This window comes from Branchiostoma floridae, chromosome 16, assembly GCF_000003815.2.
Source record: "Branchiostoma floridae strain S238N-H82 chromosome 16, Bfl_VNyyK, whole genome shotgun sequence".
Classification (NCBI taxonomy): domain Eukaryota; kingdom Metazoa; phylum Chordata; class Leptocardii; order Amphioxiformes; family Branchiostomatidae; genus Branchiostoma; species Branchiostoma floridae.
Window position 1 is genome coordinate 14,847,140 of NC_049994.1, and position 21,621 is coordinate 14,868,760.

At 40.0% G+C, this 21,621-nt stretch overlaps 3 protein-coding genes across 3 annotated transcripts; all 3 read left to right on the forward strand.

Moving 5' to 3' along the window:
- Positions 1 to 6: 6 nt before the first annotated feature.
- Positions 7 to 2,130, forward strand: LOC118403295 (sulfotransferase family cytosolic 1B member 1-like). Its single transcript, XM_035801949.1, has 3 exons — positions 7 to 192; positions 666 to 822; positions 1,357 to 2,130. Exons 1-3 carry the CDS (start codon positions 148 to 150, stop codon positions 1,464 to 1,466), a joined length of 312 nt encoding a protein of 103 aa, XP_035657842.1. The 5' UTR covers positions 7 to 147; the 3' UTR covers positions 1,467 to 2,130.
- Positions 2,131 to 4,521: 2,391 nt separating this feature from the next.
- On the forward strand, positions 4,522 to 9,602 carry LOC118432817 (sulfotransferase family cytosolic 1B member 1-like). The gene is made up of 6 exons (XM_035844437.1): positions 4,522 to 4,648; positions 5,031 to 5,248; positions 5,904 to 6,045; positions 8,096 to 8,190; positions 8,829 to 8,985; positions 9,493 to 9,602. Exons 1-6 carry the CDS (start codon positions 4,522 to 4,524, stop codon positions 9,600 to 9,602), a joined length of 849 nt encoding a protein of 282 aa, XP_035700330.1.
- A 5,983-nt stretch (positions 9,603 to 15,585) lies between these two features.
- Positions 15,586 to 17,644, forward strand: LOC118432818 (sulfotransferase 6B1-like). The gene is made up of 4 exons (XM_035844438.1): positions 15,586 to 15,778; positions 16,042 to 16,136; positions 16,560 to 16,716; positions 17,535 to 17,644. The coding sequence occupies exons 1-4, from the start codon at positions 15,655 to 15,657 to the stop codon at positions 17,642 to 17,644; spliced, it is 486 nt and encodes a 161-aa protein (XP_035700331.1). The 5' UTR covers positions 15,586 to 15,654.
- Positions 17,645 to 21,621: the final 3,977 nt, after the last annotated feature.

The following is a 21,621-nucleotide window of genomic DNA, read 5'->3' on the forward strand; positions in this document are numbered from 1 at the left end:
GTAGAGATTGAATTGTATTTGAATATTGCTTATCTGGATGTCTAACCTTCATAAACGCATAAATATATATATTTTTCGACTTACTCGGTGACAAAGGCCCGTTTGGCGACTTCTACGACCACGCCCTCGGTTGGTGGAAGATGAAGGATGACCGGAAACTTCCTCTTCCTGAAGTATGAAGACATGAAGAAGGTATTAAAAGGATTAGCCAGTGATGCTATGATAAATCGTTCTCAATGAAACTGATTTGGACCAGACTTTGACCATTCAGGAGTAAATCCTTGATGTATTTAGATTCGTACTTAATTCGAATATGTGTCAGATACATGTAGCTATCTTGTTGATGCTACTAAAGTTTCATATAATGACAGACAACAGACAGAGTATCGTTCACGTGTAATATACTATCGCTTTATTTGGGAGTGGCAATGGTGCAATGGGCAAGTGGGTAGATTGTTCGCCTTGCATTCGATCGGTAGGAGTTACAAAGGCTACTTGGGAAATCCTCTATCCCATTTAGACCAGAAGATTTTTTTATCCACTCACTCCGGGAAGGACCCTTACTCCTTTCGAAAAGTGTTCCTTTACGTGCTCTCCTCAAAACACGGGACCTCCATCTAACACCCTGTCCTGACTGACAGTTGAATGACTTGGTTTCATCACAGAACCTGCGCAGTGTGGTCAGCGATGTCGCAGCCTTCCTTGAGACCAGCTTGGACAAAGCCGCTGTGGACAGCATTGCCGAGTCGTGCACTTTTAACTCCTTGAAGGCAGCTTGGGGCAGTTCAGATGACGGCTTGAAGAAACACCTCTGCAGGAAAGGTAGTTGTCTGGTTGTGGCCGAAAACATACATTACATCGCGGGACAGCTGAGACACAAGGGTGATGTGAAATACGCCGTGTTGTATTTTATTTACGTCCTACCCACCAGAGGAAACACACGTTTCAGCGACAAATACGCCAGAAGTTGAGAAACTTTTGTGTCCTCGAACAAAACATTGTATCAACAGCAATTCCAACGTCCGAATCCGGTTTTCAAATATTCGACCGCGCCGCACTCGGCTCGCGCGGAGTCCGTTCGATTTATTCGACGGAAGGTCGTATGATGCAACTCATTTATAATTAGAACCCCAAACCATATGGAAAATTATCACCCAGTCCGGAACACCCGTATTGGACGTTATCTCGGCCCAGGTATGACAAAAATCGCCATATCAGACAATATTGAATTATCAGCGCCATATTACATGCTTAAGATGCATTATGGTTGTAATACTTGTGCAAGTCTTGATAATCTAGCGCATCTTTACATTAATATTGATAACCGGATGTTGTATTCATTTTCGTTCCTCGTAGGTGTCATTGGTGATTGGAAAACCATGTTCACTCCGGAGCAGAATGAAGCTTATGACGCCAAGCACAAGCTGAGGCTGGAGGGGACTGGCCTGGAGTTTGATTTTGATTAGTACATGTAAATGTTTGGATGTGATACTATATATTACCTGGCTGCAAGAGTATATAACCTATTACCATATAGTCAGGTGCCGCGGACGAATCAGAAGGCCCCGATCCATGTTGGTTATGACGCCGTAACACATAGATTCCGGCCAGCCCGGTTTGTATCGCTCCCTCTGATTGGTCAGAATTTGCATTGACACCAGCTGGTGTGGCCGCATGTGACCCAATTAAATAGCATCCCTGGTCAATCAGAATTTTACGCTTGCCAGAGGATCTGCTCTCCAGGGGACATGACCAGGGCGTAGGGACGCACATAAGTCCCTTGTTTCCATCTTTAATCAAGAGTGGTAATAAAGCATTATTGAAATGGTGACGATTATCTCTTATAGTTTTACTGGAGGTGAACACAAGACAAGCCAAGACTGGGAAAGACTGTATTGGAAGTTTAGTCCTGTACTTTAGCAGCATTTTTGGTGGATTTTTTTCGCCCTCGAGCACAATGTTTTGGGTCTTAAGAGGATGTCATCCATAACATTAAGTGTGGCCTTATGGTATCTTATTCATATAAGTCCATTGTTGCAAGGCATACTATTAAACTTATGCACCATACATGACAAGGCTATTCAGGCCGACAGGGCTGTTCAGAATAAATAAAGGCTATTATTTGATTGATTGATTGGTTGATTGATTAAATGATTGATTGATTGACGACACGGTTGCTAATCAGCACTAACAAAATCGCAATCCAGACGATATCCCAGTCAAATGCCCACAAATAGATTCAAATAAACACACCCAACAAATTTTTTAAGACACAAACCTCCATGAAGTATTTATGGAGTAAACGATGTAAGCTGAGGTACATTGGTGCCCTCTTGGGTTTCCCATGTATAGCAATTTCCTTAAAACCTTACTGTGTCTATTTATATCCAGATAGTAGTCATACCTACATGTACATAACACTATATAGCTAGGTAGTAATCAAGGCAAGCTAGAGACTAGCCTCTGACAATTGGCCCCAACTTGTATAACACACGTATTACGCAACCAACAGCTGATCTAAAACAACCCAGAGCCTAACCTCTGCTTGGAGAGGCAAAAGCCGGCTGTGGACTGTACCATACTTTCGAGAAGGGGTGTTGATTTATGATTCTCCAGAACTTGCTACGGCACCCAAAATTGCTGACCCCTATCAATGAGTAATGAGATACTGTTGTTCTCTCCGCCACACTACTCAAAAGTTTCCACCTTTGTGAAGTTATCCAATGACAGCAATTGAAGGTCTCATTCCTGTATTACTCCGAGTGTATATCAATGAGTACATGCCCAAAAAATGATTAGGTGTCAAAAGCGTGTGTGTAGGTGGATGATAAATCCCTTGTATCGCCCCACCTGATATGAATAGGATCTAAGATGAAAGCTTGTGTATTACTGTCATTATTATGTCGGAAAGTTTCATAATGCGAGCGATGGTCGGACGCGTACGTTTCTTTGGCCTGAGTGCTACGATCAGGCCTAGCCTTTGTCGCTCTAAACGATCTCTAGCGGATATTGGGGTACTTGCAGTTTGAAATTGGATAACTATCATTCGTATCCATAAGATTTGGATGACATTTTTTGCTGAACCTAACTCAAAACAAGTTTTCTTACGATAGTAAGGATGTCATCTTCAGATAAAGTGAATCTTTTACGAATTGGCGGGCATGAAAGGTTCGTATCTTAACACTAAGTCCAATGGAAGAGCCAAATGCAGCAATGCGAACTTGAACGTTTGAACTTTGAACCGCACGACTTCCGTGTTCTGCTCCTCCCGGGACCCCGCCATATACCGACATTTGCTGTTTGCTTGCAAAAAACGGTGAGCAGCCGTTTATTATTGATTTTTCTTGTTTACTTAAGTCATTACAGTTTTTAAGGGCTACTGATAGTACTTTCGTATGTCCTACACTCCATGTAGCTAGTAATTTGGTGCCATATGCCCTCCCATCTTGCTGTATCATTGTTAGACCATTTGAACTTGAACTTAACACATGCACCACCCTTTTCTTGCGTACCTGCTGACGTTGTGCCTGTAGTTTTATATATATAACTTTATTGCACAACAATTGTACGATTTATCTCCAAGACATAGTTCCCAGGCAATGTTAAGAAAAAATATATTTGGAATGTTTACTCGGTTTTGATCTGTAACAAATATTCCGTATAGATAATCTCTCTGGAAATATTTGGCCAATGACTTTATGTAAACAGGCATGCACATTTCCATGCATTGGTAATACATAGTGAATAGTTTCTTTGATCGATTTTTAAAAATTGCATATTTCTTTTTTGATACAAAATTTTAGTGCAAAATGTTAAGTATCAATAATTGGACAGGGTTCAACGCCTGACTTCGCAGCATAACTAATCTACCTACCGTACAAACCACAATGTAATGTGTTATGAAAATGTGTTTGGGTCACATTTCTAACGTTCGGGCTTTCTTTTGTGAATTGTCCTAAATGTACATTACAGTCGTCATACAACCTGTTCATGCATTTCAGCTGAAAGAAATCATGAAGCTGATACACTAGTATATAGTGAATTACACATATCAAATGGTACATAAAGTGATATTTGCCTAAGTTCCGGACAAAATGGACAAACTCTCTGGTCATCAAAAGATGACCAGAGACTAATAGCAATAATTGTACGTCCGGAATCTTAAGACAACAACTTAAGACAACAACTAATATATAAGACTGATATACCTCACAAAAGACCATGTAATATGGGATGAGAATTTGTTTTTGGTGAAATTTCACCCCTTTAGGCTTTCTTTTTAATAAATTGTCCTTAATGTACAATGCTGTGGTTGTCACACAATGTATTCTTGCATTTGGTTTTTGGATCCGTCGAGAGAAACCCTGGTAAAGAAGCTGATATACTTGTATATACTGAATTACACATAACAAAATTGTACATAAAGTGATAATTGCCTAATAAGTTCCGGACAAAATGAACAAACTATCTGGTCGAAAGATGTATTAAACATTACAGATCACTACGAAAAAAGGTGTGAAGATGGACCAATGGTTTGAGTACAAAGGAGCACTCTTTAACCTAGCGTTCACAAAGGAATCCCTCGACGCCATACCTGAATACGTCATACGTGATGATGACGTCGTCATTGTGACGTATGTAAAAGCAGGTAAGGAACATAAAATTCATAGTCATGGAATAAAAGAAAGAAAATTTGTCAGCAGAACGTTTATCTGTGTCGGTAGAAGCTGCGTTGAAGCAAAGTTAAACTTTACAATTCGAAAAATGAAAGATTGTTTCAAAGAATGAAAGGGGTATATTACGTAGATTTTTGGTAATATGTCAAAGGGGAAGGTCCAGAACTTGTAAACAGTTAGACCATGCTTGATATCATGTCCAGATAGAGACGTGTTTTCTTTATGTGTCACGGACTTTGGCATATCTTTCCCATATTACCCATAAGTCATCTTCCTGTGCATGCGCAGTTGGAATCATGAACATGCTTGTAGTAGTACCATTGTGTCCTTCTGAATAAACCATGCCTTCTTTAGGGACGAACTGGGTCGTAGAAATCGTGAACAAGTTGATGAGGGCTGCTGGCAAGACAGATGTTCCCGCAGCAGACATACCGTTGTGCATTGCAGCAACAGTGCCAGGGTTTGGACAGCCAGGTCACGTGATCATGGAGGACCAACCGTCGCCGAGGATCATCCACACGCACCTTCCGTGGCATCTGGCACCCAAAATGATCACCAGTCCGAAAGGAAAGGTATTCCAAGCTGTCTTTCCTGACTCATTTCAAACCTTTGCGCGCGCATCAACTTTTCCAAGCAAAAAATACGACCATACTGTTAAACGTTTATGAAGGTAAACAATATTAAAATTCGATTCAATCTCTACAACTATCATTTCTACGTTTTGATCCAATTGCACTTGAACATACTGAGAAGAGAATTTTAGAAGAGAAAGCTGCAAAATGTAACCATATATGCCGTAACTATAAGTTGCAAAAAATAGCCTCTACCAGGCTCCGCAAATCGGTGGTCTAATTGGACAAAAAGGGTGACAATAGTTCAGTATGGAAGTTGGCCGCGCTGAGGAAATAACTCCTCTGACTGGCCGACTCCACTAGCGTACACACTATTTGTCCAAGACAATTTCTACAATAGACCAGCGATCCGCGGAGCCTGGTAGAGGCTAGAAAAAAATTGGCAAATGGGTACTAATGTCCCAGAATGCCAAACTAAATTCCAAAGTAAAGAAGAAGATTGCTCCGTATTTCCAGCTATAGTTTTGCTGAAAAGCAAGGTGCATCAGCAAAATGAAGGAAGCAGCTATACTCATTATATAATACAAGAGTTTCTACTTCTAATGTAAATCCGATTTGAATTGTCTTGAAACGTCGTTGTTTGTGTTTTGTAAAGTTCAAAGCTATAGTGGTGATGAGGAACCCGAAAGACACGGCTGTGTCCTGGTACCACTATAATCAAAAGTTGTCACCATCATTGGGAACTCAACGCGACATACCCTGGGACGAGTATGTACAGCGTTTTTTGGATGGAAAAGGTGAGAATCCGTAATCTAAAATTGTCACAAAGATTGTAATATTGATATTGATATTAAAATATAATCCAAACTAGAGCTCGGCGACCTCATACCTCCATGAAATATAGAGCTTTTGTAAATTGTATGCAAATTTTATGCAAATGACTTATAAATTTCCATAATTTGTGCATGGCGATGTTTATCATTGACTAACATACACATGTCACAAGTATGAAACTCCCATCATTAATCATTAAGCGATTTTTCAATTGTTGCATATATAATGCAAATCAGTTCCTCATTTGCATATTTTTTTCTTTTTATGTGCCACCTATCATAATTTACATGTGTAACATTTATTGAAATAATGGACTTATACAACTTCCTCATTAATTATGCAAATAATGCCTTCATTTGCATAACATGTATATGATTATGAACATCTTTGCCTAAACTACCTGCATGCCTAATATGATGGCAATCCATCGTTCCTCTCTGCAGTTGTCCTCTTTGGAATGTCTTGACAAAAATGCCCCTGCAGTTCCAAATTTAAATGTTAAGGGAATGAAACTTGGCCCACTATGTCATGACGCTAAAAGCTGTCCACCAAGCAAATGTCAAGACCATATCATGTCCGGGACAGGAGATACATTGAAAATACTGCTATGATAGAATATTCTCATTAATTATGCAAATGTACTCTAATTTTGCATAATTAGTATCTCATTTTGTACAAAATTGTCTAAGGCATCTACATACCAAAAATCATGAAAATCCGTTTATCCTTTCTTGAGTTATCCGCTTCAGAACTTTTGGACAAAAATGCCCCTGCTATCCCAAGCCTAGTTGCTAGGGGACCCAAACTTATGTCACTTCTTTCTGAGCTCAAGAGCTATCTAACACCCCAAAATCGTGACCATAGCTTGTTCAGAACACGAGATAGCGAAACCGGAAGTTGCACTGCAGTGACATTTCATGGAGGTAATAATATAGTACTAGGGGTGGGTACCTGTACAGTGTACCGTTACAAAACCGTTTTTCTTGTTGGACCGAAACAAAATCAGTGGACCGAATGTTGGACCGATTCGAAAATTAACAAATTGTACCAGCAGACGTTCACATGTTTTATGGCTTACATGTCTAAGCAAACAACAAGAGCGAAGTAGAGGAGATTTGAAAGTTATGTTTACTAAGTATCCACAGAAATGGACCACATATTTTGAGTATAATAAGTCCATAGATAATTAGGTCCAGGTCCAGATCTGATCCTCTGGACCTGGACCGTACATGAACCTTAATTTTCCGTACCGGTACCCACCCCTACCAAACACTGTATTGGGGTCTTGTTTCTGTTGTTTCTGTTGATATTTTTGGTCTGTCTGCAGTTTCCACCTTTTTCTCTGCATGGGGACTTAAGAAAAGTTAGGCCAAACCTCCCGCTGCGCTATTAAGCAATGCGCTATTAAGATAAAGGTTGCCTTGTGTTTTGTTCTCAGTCTGCTGTACGTCTTTTACTTTATGGTAGCCAATGGGAACACGTACAGACAGAATAAGTGAGAATCTAAAAAATTCTAGGATGAAGGAGAATTCTTATTACACAACCAGTGGGTACTTACATTGCCATGTTTGGGACTGTTTTCTCACCGCAAGAGCGCCACCTACATCGGCTACATATAGCGGTGAGAAGCAGAACTCCAGTTAGAAGCTCTGACGAAGGTGTCTGAGAGACATCGAAACGTAAGCAATGTAAGTACCCACTGGTTGTGTAATAAGAATTCTCTTTCATCCTATATTCTACCAACCTGATGAAACTATTTTCGGAATTTAAAAAATTCTAGATATTTCTAGATCCTAAATATGTAATCTTCGATTTCTTGTTTGTATCTAAAGCAATCTTTGGTGAAAAGTGACAAAGTTTTGAGGCATTAATGATGTTATTGACATTACAGTAACTTTGGTATGGTCAACTATAAACTACAAAACATGGATACAGAGCAAATCTACAAACAGGTGGGGCTAAACGTTGGTGTCATTATCTTTTCTAAGTACAAAGCTGTTTTGTAATATCTAGTAATACTTGGTGACTTCTACGACCACGCCCTCGGCTGGTGGCAGATGCGAGACGACCCCCACTTCCTGTTTCTGAAGTATGAAGACATGAACAAGGTCAGTTGGCTGGCGTAAAAACTGAATAAAGTTAAAACTGTTTTGCAGCTTTTTAAGCTTCTTTCGGTCTACTTGATATACCGATGTCAGCTTTGCATTCAATAGTTTTCGAATACAATGTCCTTCATATCAAGATAGTGTTGAAGATGAGTATCATATCTCGATGACATGTCCCGCCTGTTCTGTAGATAGACGAAAACTAATAAAACACACGTAATCCTAGTACAACCTTGACAAAGACAAATACAGACATTTTCAATCTACTAATGTCATATCTTTACTCCATATCTAATTACCTGGCTAATACATACTTGTATGTGGCGATCTAGAAAAGAGAGAATATATTGTACCTACCTACCTTAATGTACATGTATTGTGACAGACTGTCAATACGTCATTTACGTCCATATTCATGTAGTTATAGACTAGTATTATTGTATTGATTGCTTTGTTTTTGTTGTAATATTGTAATATGTTGTACGTGTACAAAATATATTAATATATTAGATACATAGAACATTCGCTACGAGTTTGTGTAGAATGTGTGTAAATAAGTTGGTTTCCTTCTGCATAATGCCTTATAGAGTCGTGCTTCCATCAAGATTTATCAAACACTTCACTTCTGATACATTTTGTAGGACCTGTCTGGTACTGTCAGGAAGATAAAGCAATTCTTGGACATCAGTTTGGATGACGTCACCACAGCAAGCATCGTTGAGTCGTGCACCTTCGCCAGTCTGACGTCTGCTTGGGCCGACTCGGGAAACCCAATCCAAACTATCGTCGCCAGGAAAGGTGAGGTACTAAGGAGATTTCAAAACATTGCACATAATAATTCTTTTACACCACCAGTTAGTATTCACTTTGCGTACTTTTCGATGTCTCTCTGACACCTCCCTTAGAGCTTCTAATTGGAGTTCTGCTTCTCGCCGCTATATGTAGCCGATGTAGGTGGCGCTTTTGCGGCGAGAACACAATCCCAACGTTTGTATCCTCTCTAGTCACCGGGGCTGACTTTCTTTTTTAATAAAGTCGGGCTTTCTATTTTGTACTGCAGACATGAAGAAAGCAGTACGAATAAAAAAACAGCCGGAGTCGAACCTATACGTGGAGAATAGCGTTTTATAGTTATTTTGAAATAAACAGCAGATACTAAAATAATTAATACCTTGCAAGCGTTACGTATTACGATAGTCATTCTGCTACCTTAGTTATTTACCCAAATCCGTGAATGAGATATTACCTTTGCATTGAAACTTTGAATTTCAACGACAACACAACTGTTTTTTTTTTAAATTCCAGGTGCGGTCGGTGATTGGAAGAACAGTTTCTCTGAGTCTCAGAGTAAGGCGTTCGATGCCAAATACAGGGAGAGACTGGAGGGGACCGGTCTCAAGTTTGACTTTGAGTAAACAACTATACATGGGTTTGGGACGGATCACAGTTTGACTGTGTAAAGTTTCATATTTCTCTTTCGACAAATATTGATGATGATGATGATGATGATTGGTTTATTGAAAATGAAGATATCTGGCAGCCCAATGGCTGAATTATGTATCATCTTACAGAAATCACAATCTCAATCATTGAATTAAAATTACTGAGTAACATGCGGATGAAGCAATTGAGCTATAGTTTTAAAATCGTACATTCACAGATAAAATCAAGTACAAATATATATCTCTTTGCTGTTACCTGTTAATCAAACAAGGTATTTGAAGGCGACACAATCGCGAATAACGCAAGGTAGAAAGAATGTAAGAATACATTGTTTCCTGGTAATTGAATGCGTCATATTGCAGCACAAAATAAGAGGTTTACATTACTCTAAAACATCGCAGTAATTACTTTATATCGTCGTTGAGTAATCGCACAAGGTAGGGTATAGAGGAGTCCCTGTATCTGTTTGTTCTACATTTAACCAGTCTGAGTTTGTCAGAGTTTCTGGTGTTTCGTCCATGGAGCTGACCTGTCTTCTGTGGGAGCATGTCTGGGCCCAGTTTCATTGCGAATTTTCTGCACAAGTCCTCGCGCCTGTGTAGCAGCGTTTGGAGGCCGGTGCGCACCAGGGCAGCTTCATAGGTCGTGTACTGTCCGCCTAACACGGTACGGAGGGCTCTCTTCTGGATTCTTTCTAACCGGACAGTATGCTCCTTAGTGAGTCCGGGATGCCATACTGGAACGCAGTATTCTAATACAGGTCTGACATAGGACGTGTATACTTGAAGCAAGTCATCCACCGTAACGTTGAACCGTTTCAGGCTTCGAAGCATGAAGAGTCTTCCGTTGGCTTTGGAGATCATTTTTGATACCTGCGTATCCCATTTTAAGTTTGATTGTAACCATACTCCTACTAGACAGGTAACTACCACGATCTCCAGCGGAGTTCCATTGATTTTGAGAATTGGCGGGGCAGGCGGAAGCTTCATAAACGAGAATATCATGATCTTACATTTATCAGCATTCAACAGCATGTGGTTTTGACTGGCCCACAGACTAAAGTCATCGAGCTCTTCCTGCATGATAGATGGTGCATTGTGTTGTCGAGACTCGGCCAACGACAGGTCGTCAACAAATTTCCACTCACTAAGGGGTGACTCTCTAACAGCATCATCAAACACGGCCAGGAATATTAGGGGCCCAAGTAGAGTTCCCTGTGGTACTGAACAAGAAAGCGTCTGCCATGTAGAGAGTTCATTGCGATACCTGACGCGTTGGCGGCGGTCGGTCAGAAAGTTAGATATCCATGGAATCAGGCTTGGTCGCGCTCCAAGCTCAAGTAATTTGGTGATGGCAATGGTGTGGTCGATCCGGTCGAACGCCTTAGAAAAGTCAGTCATAACGAGTGTGGTGATGTTGCCCAATCTATCAGAGTTTCTCGCCACATGGTCAATCAAACTAACCATGTAGTGTGCAGTTGACTTTCCCTTGAGACAGCCATACTGTTGTGGGTCGAGTGAGGTCCTAATGTCTTGTAGCAGCCACTTGCTTACGAATGATTCAGCCACCTTTGCTAGCTGAGACGTTAGGGAGACTGGGCGCAGTTTACTGATGCAGGGAGGTTGGCACTTAGGGAGGGGCACAACTATGGCATCCTTCCACTGCTGAGGTAAGTATCCCTCTTTAAACGATGTATTTAGAATGTCAGCAACTGGTTGGCTCAATTCATAGGCAAATTCTCTTAAAACTCTCGTGCTCAACTGATCAGGGCCTGGGGCTTTCCCTACTTTCAGCTTTTGCAGAATAGGGCACACGTCCCAGGCATGGACCTCTGGCGGTGGAGCCCCGCATGGCAGGTATGCAGGCAGCTGTGCTGGATCAAGGCTGGGACGTCCTTGTGCTACTGTTGCAAATTGTTCATTTATGTAGTTAGCGATGAAAAGGCTGTCCGCTGACTCGTTATCCAGCGACAAATGATGAAAATGTAATTGTGTTACTTTGCTTTGTAATATACGTACAAACTGTGGTAATTGAAAATCCGATTTGAGCTTTCATGAATGAACAAAGGCCCAGACAAACAAACTGTAAAGTTACAAGCACATTTTGTGAAATAATGTTTTTACGATAGAATAATGTCAGCTTATAGAAATGTACCGAAATGTACTGTTCATTTGTCGTGCTTCAAGTGTTCCCAGAATTAATCAAAAGAGCCTTTGGAATTCGGTCATTGTCATCTCAGCATGCTTAGATGTGCAAATAAATTTCCAAAACCGACCTGTGTACCAGATACAGCCCACTGACTTTGTACTAGATCTTGTATATATTACAAATCAGTTACTCATGATGAGCATTATTAATCAAAATGCCACTCTGCTTCCACGCAAATGTTAATTACTGCTAACTACCTATGCCTTGTTTGCTTTAAGTCATTATATGTGAAAGTCTTTGTTATTAATATCTACATGTTTTCGATTAGACCACACTAGATTTCAAGATTTTTATGACATCCGACCTGGTCAATCAGAATTTTACACTCGAGCTTGCCAGAGGATTTGCTCCCCAGGCTATCATAGAGAGAACTTTATTGCTCGACAATTGCACATGATACAATGTACGTATGGCAACAACTATTACACAAAGTACAAAATAGAGGTATAGAATAAAGCTTAACAACCTAAGGAACATAACAAGATGGGCTAACACAATTCTTTGATATAGTATTACAATGGAGTAGTATTATATAAGGGGCAAGCGACATGGTAGCTCCATAGCTCCCTCTTCAAGCAAGAATTGCAATAAACATTATTGAGATGGTGACGATTGTCTCTTACTGGAGTCTTACTGAAGGTGAACACAACACAAGTCTGGGAAAGACTGGATTGGATGTTATGTTCCTGTGGTTTAGCAGCATTTTTTGCTGGATTTTTTTTTTGCCCTCGCGCATTATGTTTGGGGTCTCCAGAGGCTGTCATCCACTGTAGGTGTGGTCTCATGGTGTCTTATAAGCCCATTGTTGCAAGGCATACGACTAAAATTAATGTGGTAAGGAATTTACCGAGCAATCTCGTTACCCCTGCTTCTCCTATTGCGTCAGTGAAGTCAAGCTTGTCTATGCTTGATGTTTCTGACTTAGGGAGAAGAGATGCTGCTACAGTTATCGTTATGGGCCGCTCTTCATCTTCATGATGGTAACATCAGGCCCTACGAACCTGATTTAGAAAAAAACTTAAAATGTTCATTGATTCATTCAACAATGGCTGATAACATCTAGGTACCATACATGACACTGCGAGTAATCGGCCACTAGCAAAATGGTAATCAGGACGATGCCCCGTCAAATTCCCACAAAAAGATTCAAATAAACAAGTCCAAGAAGATTTCTTAAGACACAAACCTCCATGAAGTATTTATGGACTTAATGGTGTAAACTGGGCTATTTTGGTGCCCTCTTGTGTTTCCTAGGAGTACCAATTTCATTAAAACCTTACTGTGTCCAGATAGTAGCCATACATACATGTATATAACACTAGTTAGCAACCAAGGCTGGAGCCTAGCCTCTGACAATTGGCCGCAACTTGTATAACACGTATTACAGTTGATCTAAAACAACCCAGAGACTAGCCTAACCTCTGCTTGGAGAGGGAAAGGCATGGGTTATCTGGCCAATAGACACTGTCAGGTATTTCGCCGTAGGCTATCGTTTCGCGTACAGGCTGCAAAGTTGAGTCACATTCTGTCTATACTCAGCACAGATATTTGCACGTTAACCTAACAGTTTCTCCTGCAGATCTGTTCTGTCTCAAGCAGCCAACAAACGTGTTACAATTTAGCAACGGGCAATCAAGCAAGGTAAGTTGGGCACTCTACCAGACTAAGTACGCTGGCTATAAGGAGAATAATTTGCAACTGCTAGGGTAGTTTGGCTAAGGAAGGGTTTGATCGGCCAGGAGGGGAAATGTCCCGCGGACTGACTCTCCTTGCCAAATATTCCCCTTTTGCCGAATTCTACGACCCATACGCCTTTATGAAGGCCTGGTGAAGGCTAATGGTCTGTTCTTTGCTTGTCTGTTCGCCGATCACTCTGGAGAAAACTTTGTATGATTGTGAAAGGGGGAGGGTTACACTGCGTGTATTGAAGGTAATTGGAACGTGAAAAATGCTTTCAAATAGTGATCATTCTGTTAAAAATGATCAGCTCATCAGGCTGGTTACTGGCGATCGTAAAATGGTAAAAACACCACAGGGCCAAATCAAGCCAAAGCCAATCGTAAGCTATATAATTGAATCAGTGACCTGTCAGTCTGGGTCTAAACGTATGATTTATGGCCCTTTAGACTCTTATACTGTTGTCAAGCCTGCTGAAAACTCGCAAAGTTTGTTCTTGGAACGGTTTTGTGATGAAGTCAAAGCTCACGAACAGGACGATTGAAGTAGATTTTATTTTGTGATGTTTATCTTTGTAATTATATCGCAGATATTTGAAGCGGCTTGGTCTGACAATACTGGCCATTGTGTGTGTCATTGTGCACGTGTAACCTTCCTGACCCTTGCGACAGTCTGTTTAAGGTGCCGCCCAGTTGACTTTTGCCTCTATGAGAATGAGTCATCATGGCTTTTGAACTTTTCTGTACCTTCTACTCTGTCTGACTTTCTGGAAAAATCGTGAGATCTTTTCAAGAATCTTCAGACTTAAAGTTCTAGAGATTCTAATGAAAAATCTCAAGATCTACCACGAAATCCCAAGATTTTTTTAACAAATCTCAACATTTTTCGATTTTCATTGAGGGGTGAATACGTCCGCTGGGGGTCAATATGATCCGTTAAGTACGAGAGACGATTTTCACCATTTTTATCAGCCATGTAATTAAGTTTAAGCTGTAAGAGGCTGCAAGCAGTTGTCCAAAGTCCTCTGCTCAGTCCAATAACAATCTGCTCGCTGTTTACGTACAGTATTTCAAGCTTCCGGATTATACACCGGACCTTGATCTAAATGTCATAATTTTCTTTTTAAATATAATGTTTTAGTACAAAAAGTAAGATAATGATACTTTTACAAGGCTTAATGTCTTACATAAAATTATAAATTTACATAAAATGATGATTGCCCAAGTTCCGGACAAAATTGACAAACTCTCTGATCAAAAGATGTATTGGATATTACAGATGACTACGAAAAAAGTTGTGAAGATGGACCAATGGTTTGAATACAAAGGAACACTCTTTGACCCAGAATTTGTCACAAAAGATTCGCTCGACGTCCTACCTGAATACGTCATACGTGATGATGACGTCATCATTGTGACGTATCCAAAAGCAGGTAAGTAACATACAAATTCCGAGTTACCGAGTTAAATAAGCAAAGGTGCCAGGACAACGTTTATGTGTCTGCAAGAACTATGATGAAACTTGTAAACTGCAATTTACAGTGCAAAAATTGAAAGAATTTCCGACTGTCCAAAAGAATGAAATGGGCAAATTTTGGGTAATGTATCAAATGTGCACTCTCAAACATTTAAAAAAGAAAGTGCTTGACAACATGTCCAGAGACATTAACCATAATTCATCTGCATGCGCAGTTGGAATCACGATCATGCTTATGGTGATACCATTGAATAAACCTCTCTAGGAACGAACTGGATCATAGAAATCGTGAACAAGTTGATGAGGGCTGCAGGGAAGACAGATGTTCAGGCAGAAGACATACCGTGGTGCATTGCAGCAACTTTGCCGGGGTTTGGACAGCCAGGTCACGTGATCATGGAGGACCAACCATCACCGAGGATCATCCACACGCACCTTCCGTGGCATCTGGCACCCAAAATGATCACTAGTCCAAAAGGAAAGGTATTCCAAGCTGTCCTTCCTGACTCCTTTCAGCTATAGTTTTGTTGAAAAGCATCAGCAAAATGAAGGAAGAAAGTAGCAATCCTCATGATGTCATGCAAGATTTTCTATTCAAATTCGACTTGAATTATATTAGAACGTCGTTGTTTGTGTTTTGTAAAGTTCAAAGCCATAATATTGATGAGGAACCCAAAAGACACCGTGGTGTCCTGGCACCACTTTAATCGCAAGTTGGAAACTTCGATCGACGCAGAACACGTCACACCCTGGGACGAGTTTGTACATCGTTTTTTGGATGGAAAAGGTGAGAATCCATGATCTAAAATTATCCCTAATATTTCAATCCAAATACTGTAATGCCCGGATTTTGTTTCTGTTGTTTCTGTTCTTTGTTTTTTGTCTATGGTTTCTACGTGGGGGCACTGATGGAAATCTATCTTTTCTAGTCACAAATCAATCTTTTATGTATTTACCAATGTTTGCATTATGAAAGCTAACGAATCTAATGATAAAGTAAAATCTACTTCTGCTACCTAGTGTTTAGAAATCATGTTTTTTAATATCTAGTACTGCTTGGTGATTTCTACGACCACGCCCTCGGCTGGTGGCAGATGCGAGACGACCCCCACTTCCTGTTTCTGAAGTATGAAGACATGAACAAGGTCAGTTTGCTAGGGTAAAACGTAATAACGTTTAACCATATTTTTTGGCAATTTCTTCAAGTTTCTTTTTTGTCGATCTAATGTACTAATGTCAGCTTTGCATTCAATTATAAAGTTTTCAACACAATGTGCTTCATGTCAAGATGGTGTCAAAGATGAGTATCATTTTTATGACATATCCCGCCTATACCCAGTTGCATTGATTGCTTTGTCCTTAATGCCATACATTGTATGTGTATAACTGCCTAGAACTAAAGTTCATCCGTATATTTAATTCGTACCTAGATTCTCTAGAAGGTACAAATAATTGAAAATAGCACGAACATTCGCACCGACTTCGTATAATGCAGTGTAGACCGATCGTGCTGACATCACTAGATTTACCTTACACTTCGCCTGCGTCACCTCTAATACATTTTGTAGGACCTATCTGGTGCTGTAAGGAAGATAAAGGATTTCTTGGACATCAGTTTGGATGACGTCACTACCGCAAGCATCGTTGAGTCTTGCACCTTTGCCAATCTGACGTCTGCTTGGGCCGATTCTGGAAACCAAACCAAAACTCTCCTCGCCAGGAAAGGTGAAGTACTAAGGGATTCAAATCGTTACACTGGAGAATTTTTTTACACAACCAGTTAGTGCTCACTTTGTTTATGTTTCAAAGTCTCTCAGACACCGTCTTCAGAGCTTCTAACTGGAGTTTTGCTTCTCGCCGCTATATGTAGGCGATGTAGGGGGCGCTTTTGCGGCGAGAACACAATCCCAATCGTGGCTAAGTTTGTATCCTACCAAGTCACGGTTCATCACTTGACTTTCTTTTTAATAAAATTGGGATTTCTATTTTGTATTGTACACACGAAGATAGCAGTACAAATCAGAATAACAGCTGGAGACGAACCTCTGCTTGGAGAATAGCGTTCTATAGTTATTTTGCGGACAGACATCACTTTGACAAACAAACAGCAGTAACTACAATAATCAATACCTCGCAAACGTTACGGCAGTCTTTCTGTTACCTTTAATAGTCATTTTCCCGAATCCATGAACGAGGTATTTCCTTCTTGTGTGGCGTAACTGGTAGAGTGTTGGGCTTGGAGCCTAGAGGTCCCAAGTTCGATACACACCGTGCCCGCGCCGTTGTGCCCTTGGGAAAGGCACTTTACACGACCTTCGTCACTTCACCCAGGTGTAAACATAATGAGTCCCTGGTTTCGATGGGAAGGTAAATGGCTACTTTTATCTTTTTTTTGTACTTTTTATGTGACTCTGTTAAAATTAGTTACCAAACTTGAGGGCAGTGCCACATTGCCCTCGTCTTTTTGAAAGCAAATAGAAAAATAATGTTTCCTTTGCATTGGACTTCAATGACAACACAACTGTTTTTTTTTTAAATTCCAGGTGCTATCGGTGACTGGAAGAACAGTTTCTCTGAATCTCAGAATAAGGCGTTCGATGCCAAGTACAGGGAGAGACTGGAGGGAACCGGTCTGCAGTTTGACTTTGAGTAAACAACTATACAAGGGATTGGGACGATTCACAGTGATGATGACAGTTTTACTGTGTAACGTTTCATATTTCGCTTTTGACAAATGATAAAATTGTAATTGTGTTGCTTTGCTTTGTAGTATACGTATCAACTGTTGCAATTGAAAATCGGCCTGCGAGCCGATTTGAGCTTTCATGAATTACATGAATTACATGAAAAGGTTCACACGAAGAAAAAACTGTTAGTTACAAGCACATTTTGTGAAATAATGTTTTTACAATCAAATAATGTCAGCTTATAGAAATGTACCAAAATGTACTGTTCATTTGTCGGGGTCTCACTAAATACCGAAAACAACCGAAAACAACCGAAAACAACCGAAAACAACCAAAAACTACCGAAAACTACCGAAAACAACCGAAAACAACTTTCACTAAATACCGAAAACAACCGAAAACAACTTTCACTAATTACCGAAAACAACCGAAAACAACCATAGACAGACAATAATTTCAATGGGCTATTATTTAATGATTTTGACTTTATTTTGGACAGGAGCTAGGCTAGGATGGATTCATTTGCTTGACGACCCATTACAATATTAGTGATGATAAAGTCAGCGATCTCCTTTGCCTGTTCGAATATATTAATGTTCTAAATCAGATTCACGGATCCTGTCACGGGGATTGCTTGGTCAACTCGCAAACTCATCAATGGATATCTATACTGATGATGATGATGGCTGTTTCTTCGTATCCGAAGATCAATGGTAGGCAGACAGGTTGATTAGACGACCAATCTGCCTGGCTTGCACGTGACTTTTTAAGGTGAAGGAGGGTTGTGCACTTCCTTCTCCACCCTCTCGTCTACTGGCGCACTAAGTCCTACAGGGACAGAACTGTTTTGCCACGTAAGACGGCCCCAGCAGATGCAGGTTTATATCTATACTACTTGGCATTTATTGTGTAACACCAAGCAGAGGTAACGGTAAGGACGGAGTGTAGTATTGGCCACAAGAAGTAATCGCAGTTACTGCTATGCCCCGACGAAACCTCTGCTTGGAATATAAATTTGATTATAATTACTGCTGGCAAATTTGACTGCCTGTTTAGCTAATGTGTACATATTTTTTTCTAGTAACCAAAATAATGTAGTATATTTCTTGCACAATTATAACACATTGCCCACAACAAATCGGTTTAAATGAAAAAAAAAACGAGAACGTGTATTACTTATTCTGAATTAAACTTACTGATCAAAATAAGGATTCTGCTCTACACCATAAAACAGCGTGTGATCGATGGAAAGGTGTTTTCACCGGCTACATCCTCTTTGCTGGAATAATCCTTTCTTCAGAATCTCCCTTGGCCGTGGAGAAAATTATTCAAGGGATAGTAACCAGTAGATGAAAATAAGATAGAAATAAGCAGTTGTTTTCGCGTTGTTTTCCGACCATTTTCGAGTTCTGATCGGTTGTTCTTGCTTGTTTTGACATGTTTTTGGAGGTTTCGAGTTGTTTTCGGTATTTTTCGACTTGTTTTTGGTTGTTTTCAGTAGATTTCAGGTTGTTTTCGGTAGATTTCAAGTTGTTTTCGGTTGTTTTCGGTAGATTTCAAGTTGTTTTCGGTTGTTTTCGGTTGTTTTCGGTTGTTTTCGGTATTTAGTGAGACCGATTTGTCGTGCTTCAAGTGTTCCCCGACTTCATCAAAAGAGCCTTTGAAATTCGGTCATTATCATCTATATATAAAGCATGCCTAGATGTGCAAATAAATTTCCAAAACCGACCTGTACCAGATACAGCCCACTGACTTTGTACTAGATCTTTTATATATCAAAAATCAGTTACTCATGTTGAGCATTATTAATCAAAATGCCACTCTGCTTCCACAGAAATGTTAATTACTGCTAACTACCTATGCCTTGTTTGCTTTAAGTCATTATGGCTATGTAAAAGTCTTCATTAATATCTACATTTTTTTCGATTAGGCCACACTAACTTTCAAGATTTTTATGACATCCGATCTGGTCGATTAGAATTTTATACTTGCCTGAGGATCTGCTCTCCGGGGTAAGGGGATGGGACCATAGCTCCCTTGTTTCCATCAAGAATGGCAATAAAGCATTATTGAAATGACGACGATTGTCTCGAATAGCCTTACTGGAGGTGAACACAACACAAACCAAGCCTGGGAAAGACAGGATTGAATGTTTAGTTCCTGTGGTTTAGCATCATTTTTACCTCCATGACATTTCATGGAGGTTATATTTTACCCCGCGTTTGTGTGTGTGTTTGTGTGTGTGTGTGTGTGTGTGTGTGTGTAAACAAAATAACTCAAGAACGGCTGGGTGGATTGGTTTCATACTTGGTGTGTTGGTAGTGTGTGATGAAAGCTGGAAATGATTAGATTTTGGGCCCCCTAGCGGCTTCCCTTGGTACTGCAGCGCAACTTCCTGTTTTGCTATCTCGGTGTTCTGAACAAGCTATGGCCAGGATTTTTAAGTATTAGATAGCTCTTGTGCTCAGGAAGAACTGACATAAGTTTGGGCCCCCTAGCGTCTAATTTTGGGATAGCAGGGGCATTTTTGTCAAAAACTTCTGAAGACGATAACTCAAGAAGGGAACAACGAATTTTCATGACTTTTAGTATGTAGGTACCTTAGACAATGTTGTACAAGATAAGATACTAATTATGCAAAATTGGAGTACATTTGCATAATTAATGAGAATATTATATCATAGCAGTTTTTTCAATGTATCTCTTGTTGCAGACATGCTATGGTCTTGACATTTAGGTGGTAGATAGCTTTCAGTGCCATGACAAAGTGGAGCAAGTTTCAGCCCTCTAACATTTAATTGTGGAACTGCAGGGGCGTTTTTGTCAAGACACTCCAAAGAGGATAACTGCAGAAAGGAACAACGGAATGCCTCCATTTTAGGCATGCAGGTATCTTAGGCAAAGATTTTCATAATGATATACATGTTATGCAAATGAGGGCTTAATTTGCATTATTAATGAGGGAATTGTATAATTCCATTGTTTTTAATAACTGGACTTCAATAAATGTAACACATGTTAATTATGATAGGTGGAATGTAAGCAGATACCAAATATGGTAATGAGGAACTTATTTGCATAATCTATTGAAAAATCGCAAAACCGCTTTATGATTGATAATGGGAATGCTATAATGTGTACGTTATTCAATAATGAACAACACCATGCATAAATTATGTTAATGTGTTAGTCAATTGCATGAAATTTACGAAAGCTCTCAATTTTCATGGAGGTATGAGGTCGCCGAACTCTAGTTGCTGGATTTTTTCACCCTCACCCAATAGTTTATTGAAGTATTATTGAAATGGTGACGATTGTCTCTTATACTCTTACTGTAGATAAACACAACACAAGCCAAGCCTGGGAAAGACTGGACTACAGCCTTTTCTGTTACATTTTTCTCGCCCTCGCGCACTATGTTTGGGTTTCCAGCTGCAGAGGATGCCATCCATAAGATTAAGTGTGGCTTGATGGTGTCTTATAAGTTCATTGTTGTAAGGCATGCTATCAAAATTGAAATACTCATTGATTCATTCAACAATGGCTGATAACACCTAGGTACCATACATGACACTGTGAGTAATCAGCCACTACCAAAATCGTAATCCAGACGATGTCCCATCAAATGCACACAAAAAGATTCAAATAAACACACCCAACAATTTTTAAGACACAAACCTCCATGAAGTATTTATGGAGTTAACGGTGTAAGCTGAGGTATATTGGTGCCCTCTTGGGTTTCCTAGGAATAGCAATTTCCTTAAAACCTTACTGTGTCTATTTATATCCAGATAGTAGTCATACTTACATGTATATAACACTAGGTAGCAGCCAACGCAAGCCTCTGAAAATTGGCCCCAACTTGTATAACACACGTATTGCGCAATAAACAGCTGATCTAAAACAACCCAGAACCTAACGTCTGCTTGGAGAGGCAAAGGCC

What these genes read in the sequence shown, in the direction of transcription:
- LOC118403295 (XM_035801949.1), top strand. Translation starts at nt 148, where the DNA reads ATGACCGGAAACTTCCTCTTCCTGAAGTATGAAGACATGAAGAAG. An exon ending in AGTATGAAGACATGAAGAAG is followed by an intron (nt 193 to 665) that starts GTATTAAAAGGA and finishes GTTTCATCACAG; the next exon opens with AACCTGCGCAGTGTGGTCAG. An exon ending in GAAACACCTCTGCAGGAAAG is followed by an intron (nt 823 to 1,356) that starts GTAGTTGTCTGG and finishes CGTTCCTCGTAG; the next exon opens with GTGTCATTGGTGATTGGAAA.
- LOC118432817 (XM_035844437.1), top strand. Translation starts at nt 4,522, where the DNA reads ATGGACCAATGGTTTGAGTACAAAGGAGCACTCTTTAACCTAGCGTTC. An exon ending in TCACCAGTCCGAAAGGAAAG is followed by an intron (nt 5,249 to 5,903) that starts GTATTCCAAGCT and finishes TGTTTTGTAAAG; the next exon opens with TTCAAAGCTATAGTGGTGAT. An exon ending in AGTATGAAGACATGAACAAG is followed by an intron (nt 8,191 to 8,828) that starts GTCAGTTGGCTG and finishes TACATTTTGTAG; the next exon opens with GACCTGTCTGGTACTGTCAG.
- LOC118432818 (XM_035844438.1), top strand. Translation starts at nt 15,655, where the DNA reads ATGAGGAACCCAAAAGACACCGTGGTGTCCTGGCACCACTTTAATCGC. An exon ending in AGTATGAAGACATGAACAAG is followed by an intron (nt 16,137 to 16,559) that starts GTCAGTTTGCTA and finishes TACATTTTGTAG; the next exon opens with GACCTATCTGGTGCTGTAAG. An exon ending in AACTCTCCTCGCCAGGAAAG is followed by an intron (nt 16,717 to 17,534) that starts GTGAAGTACTAA and finishes TTTAAATTCCAG; the next exon opens with GTGCTATCGGTGACTGGAAG.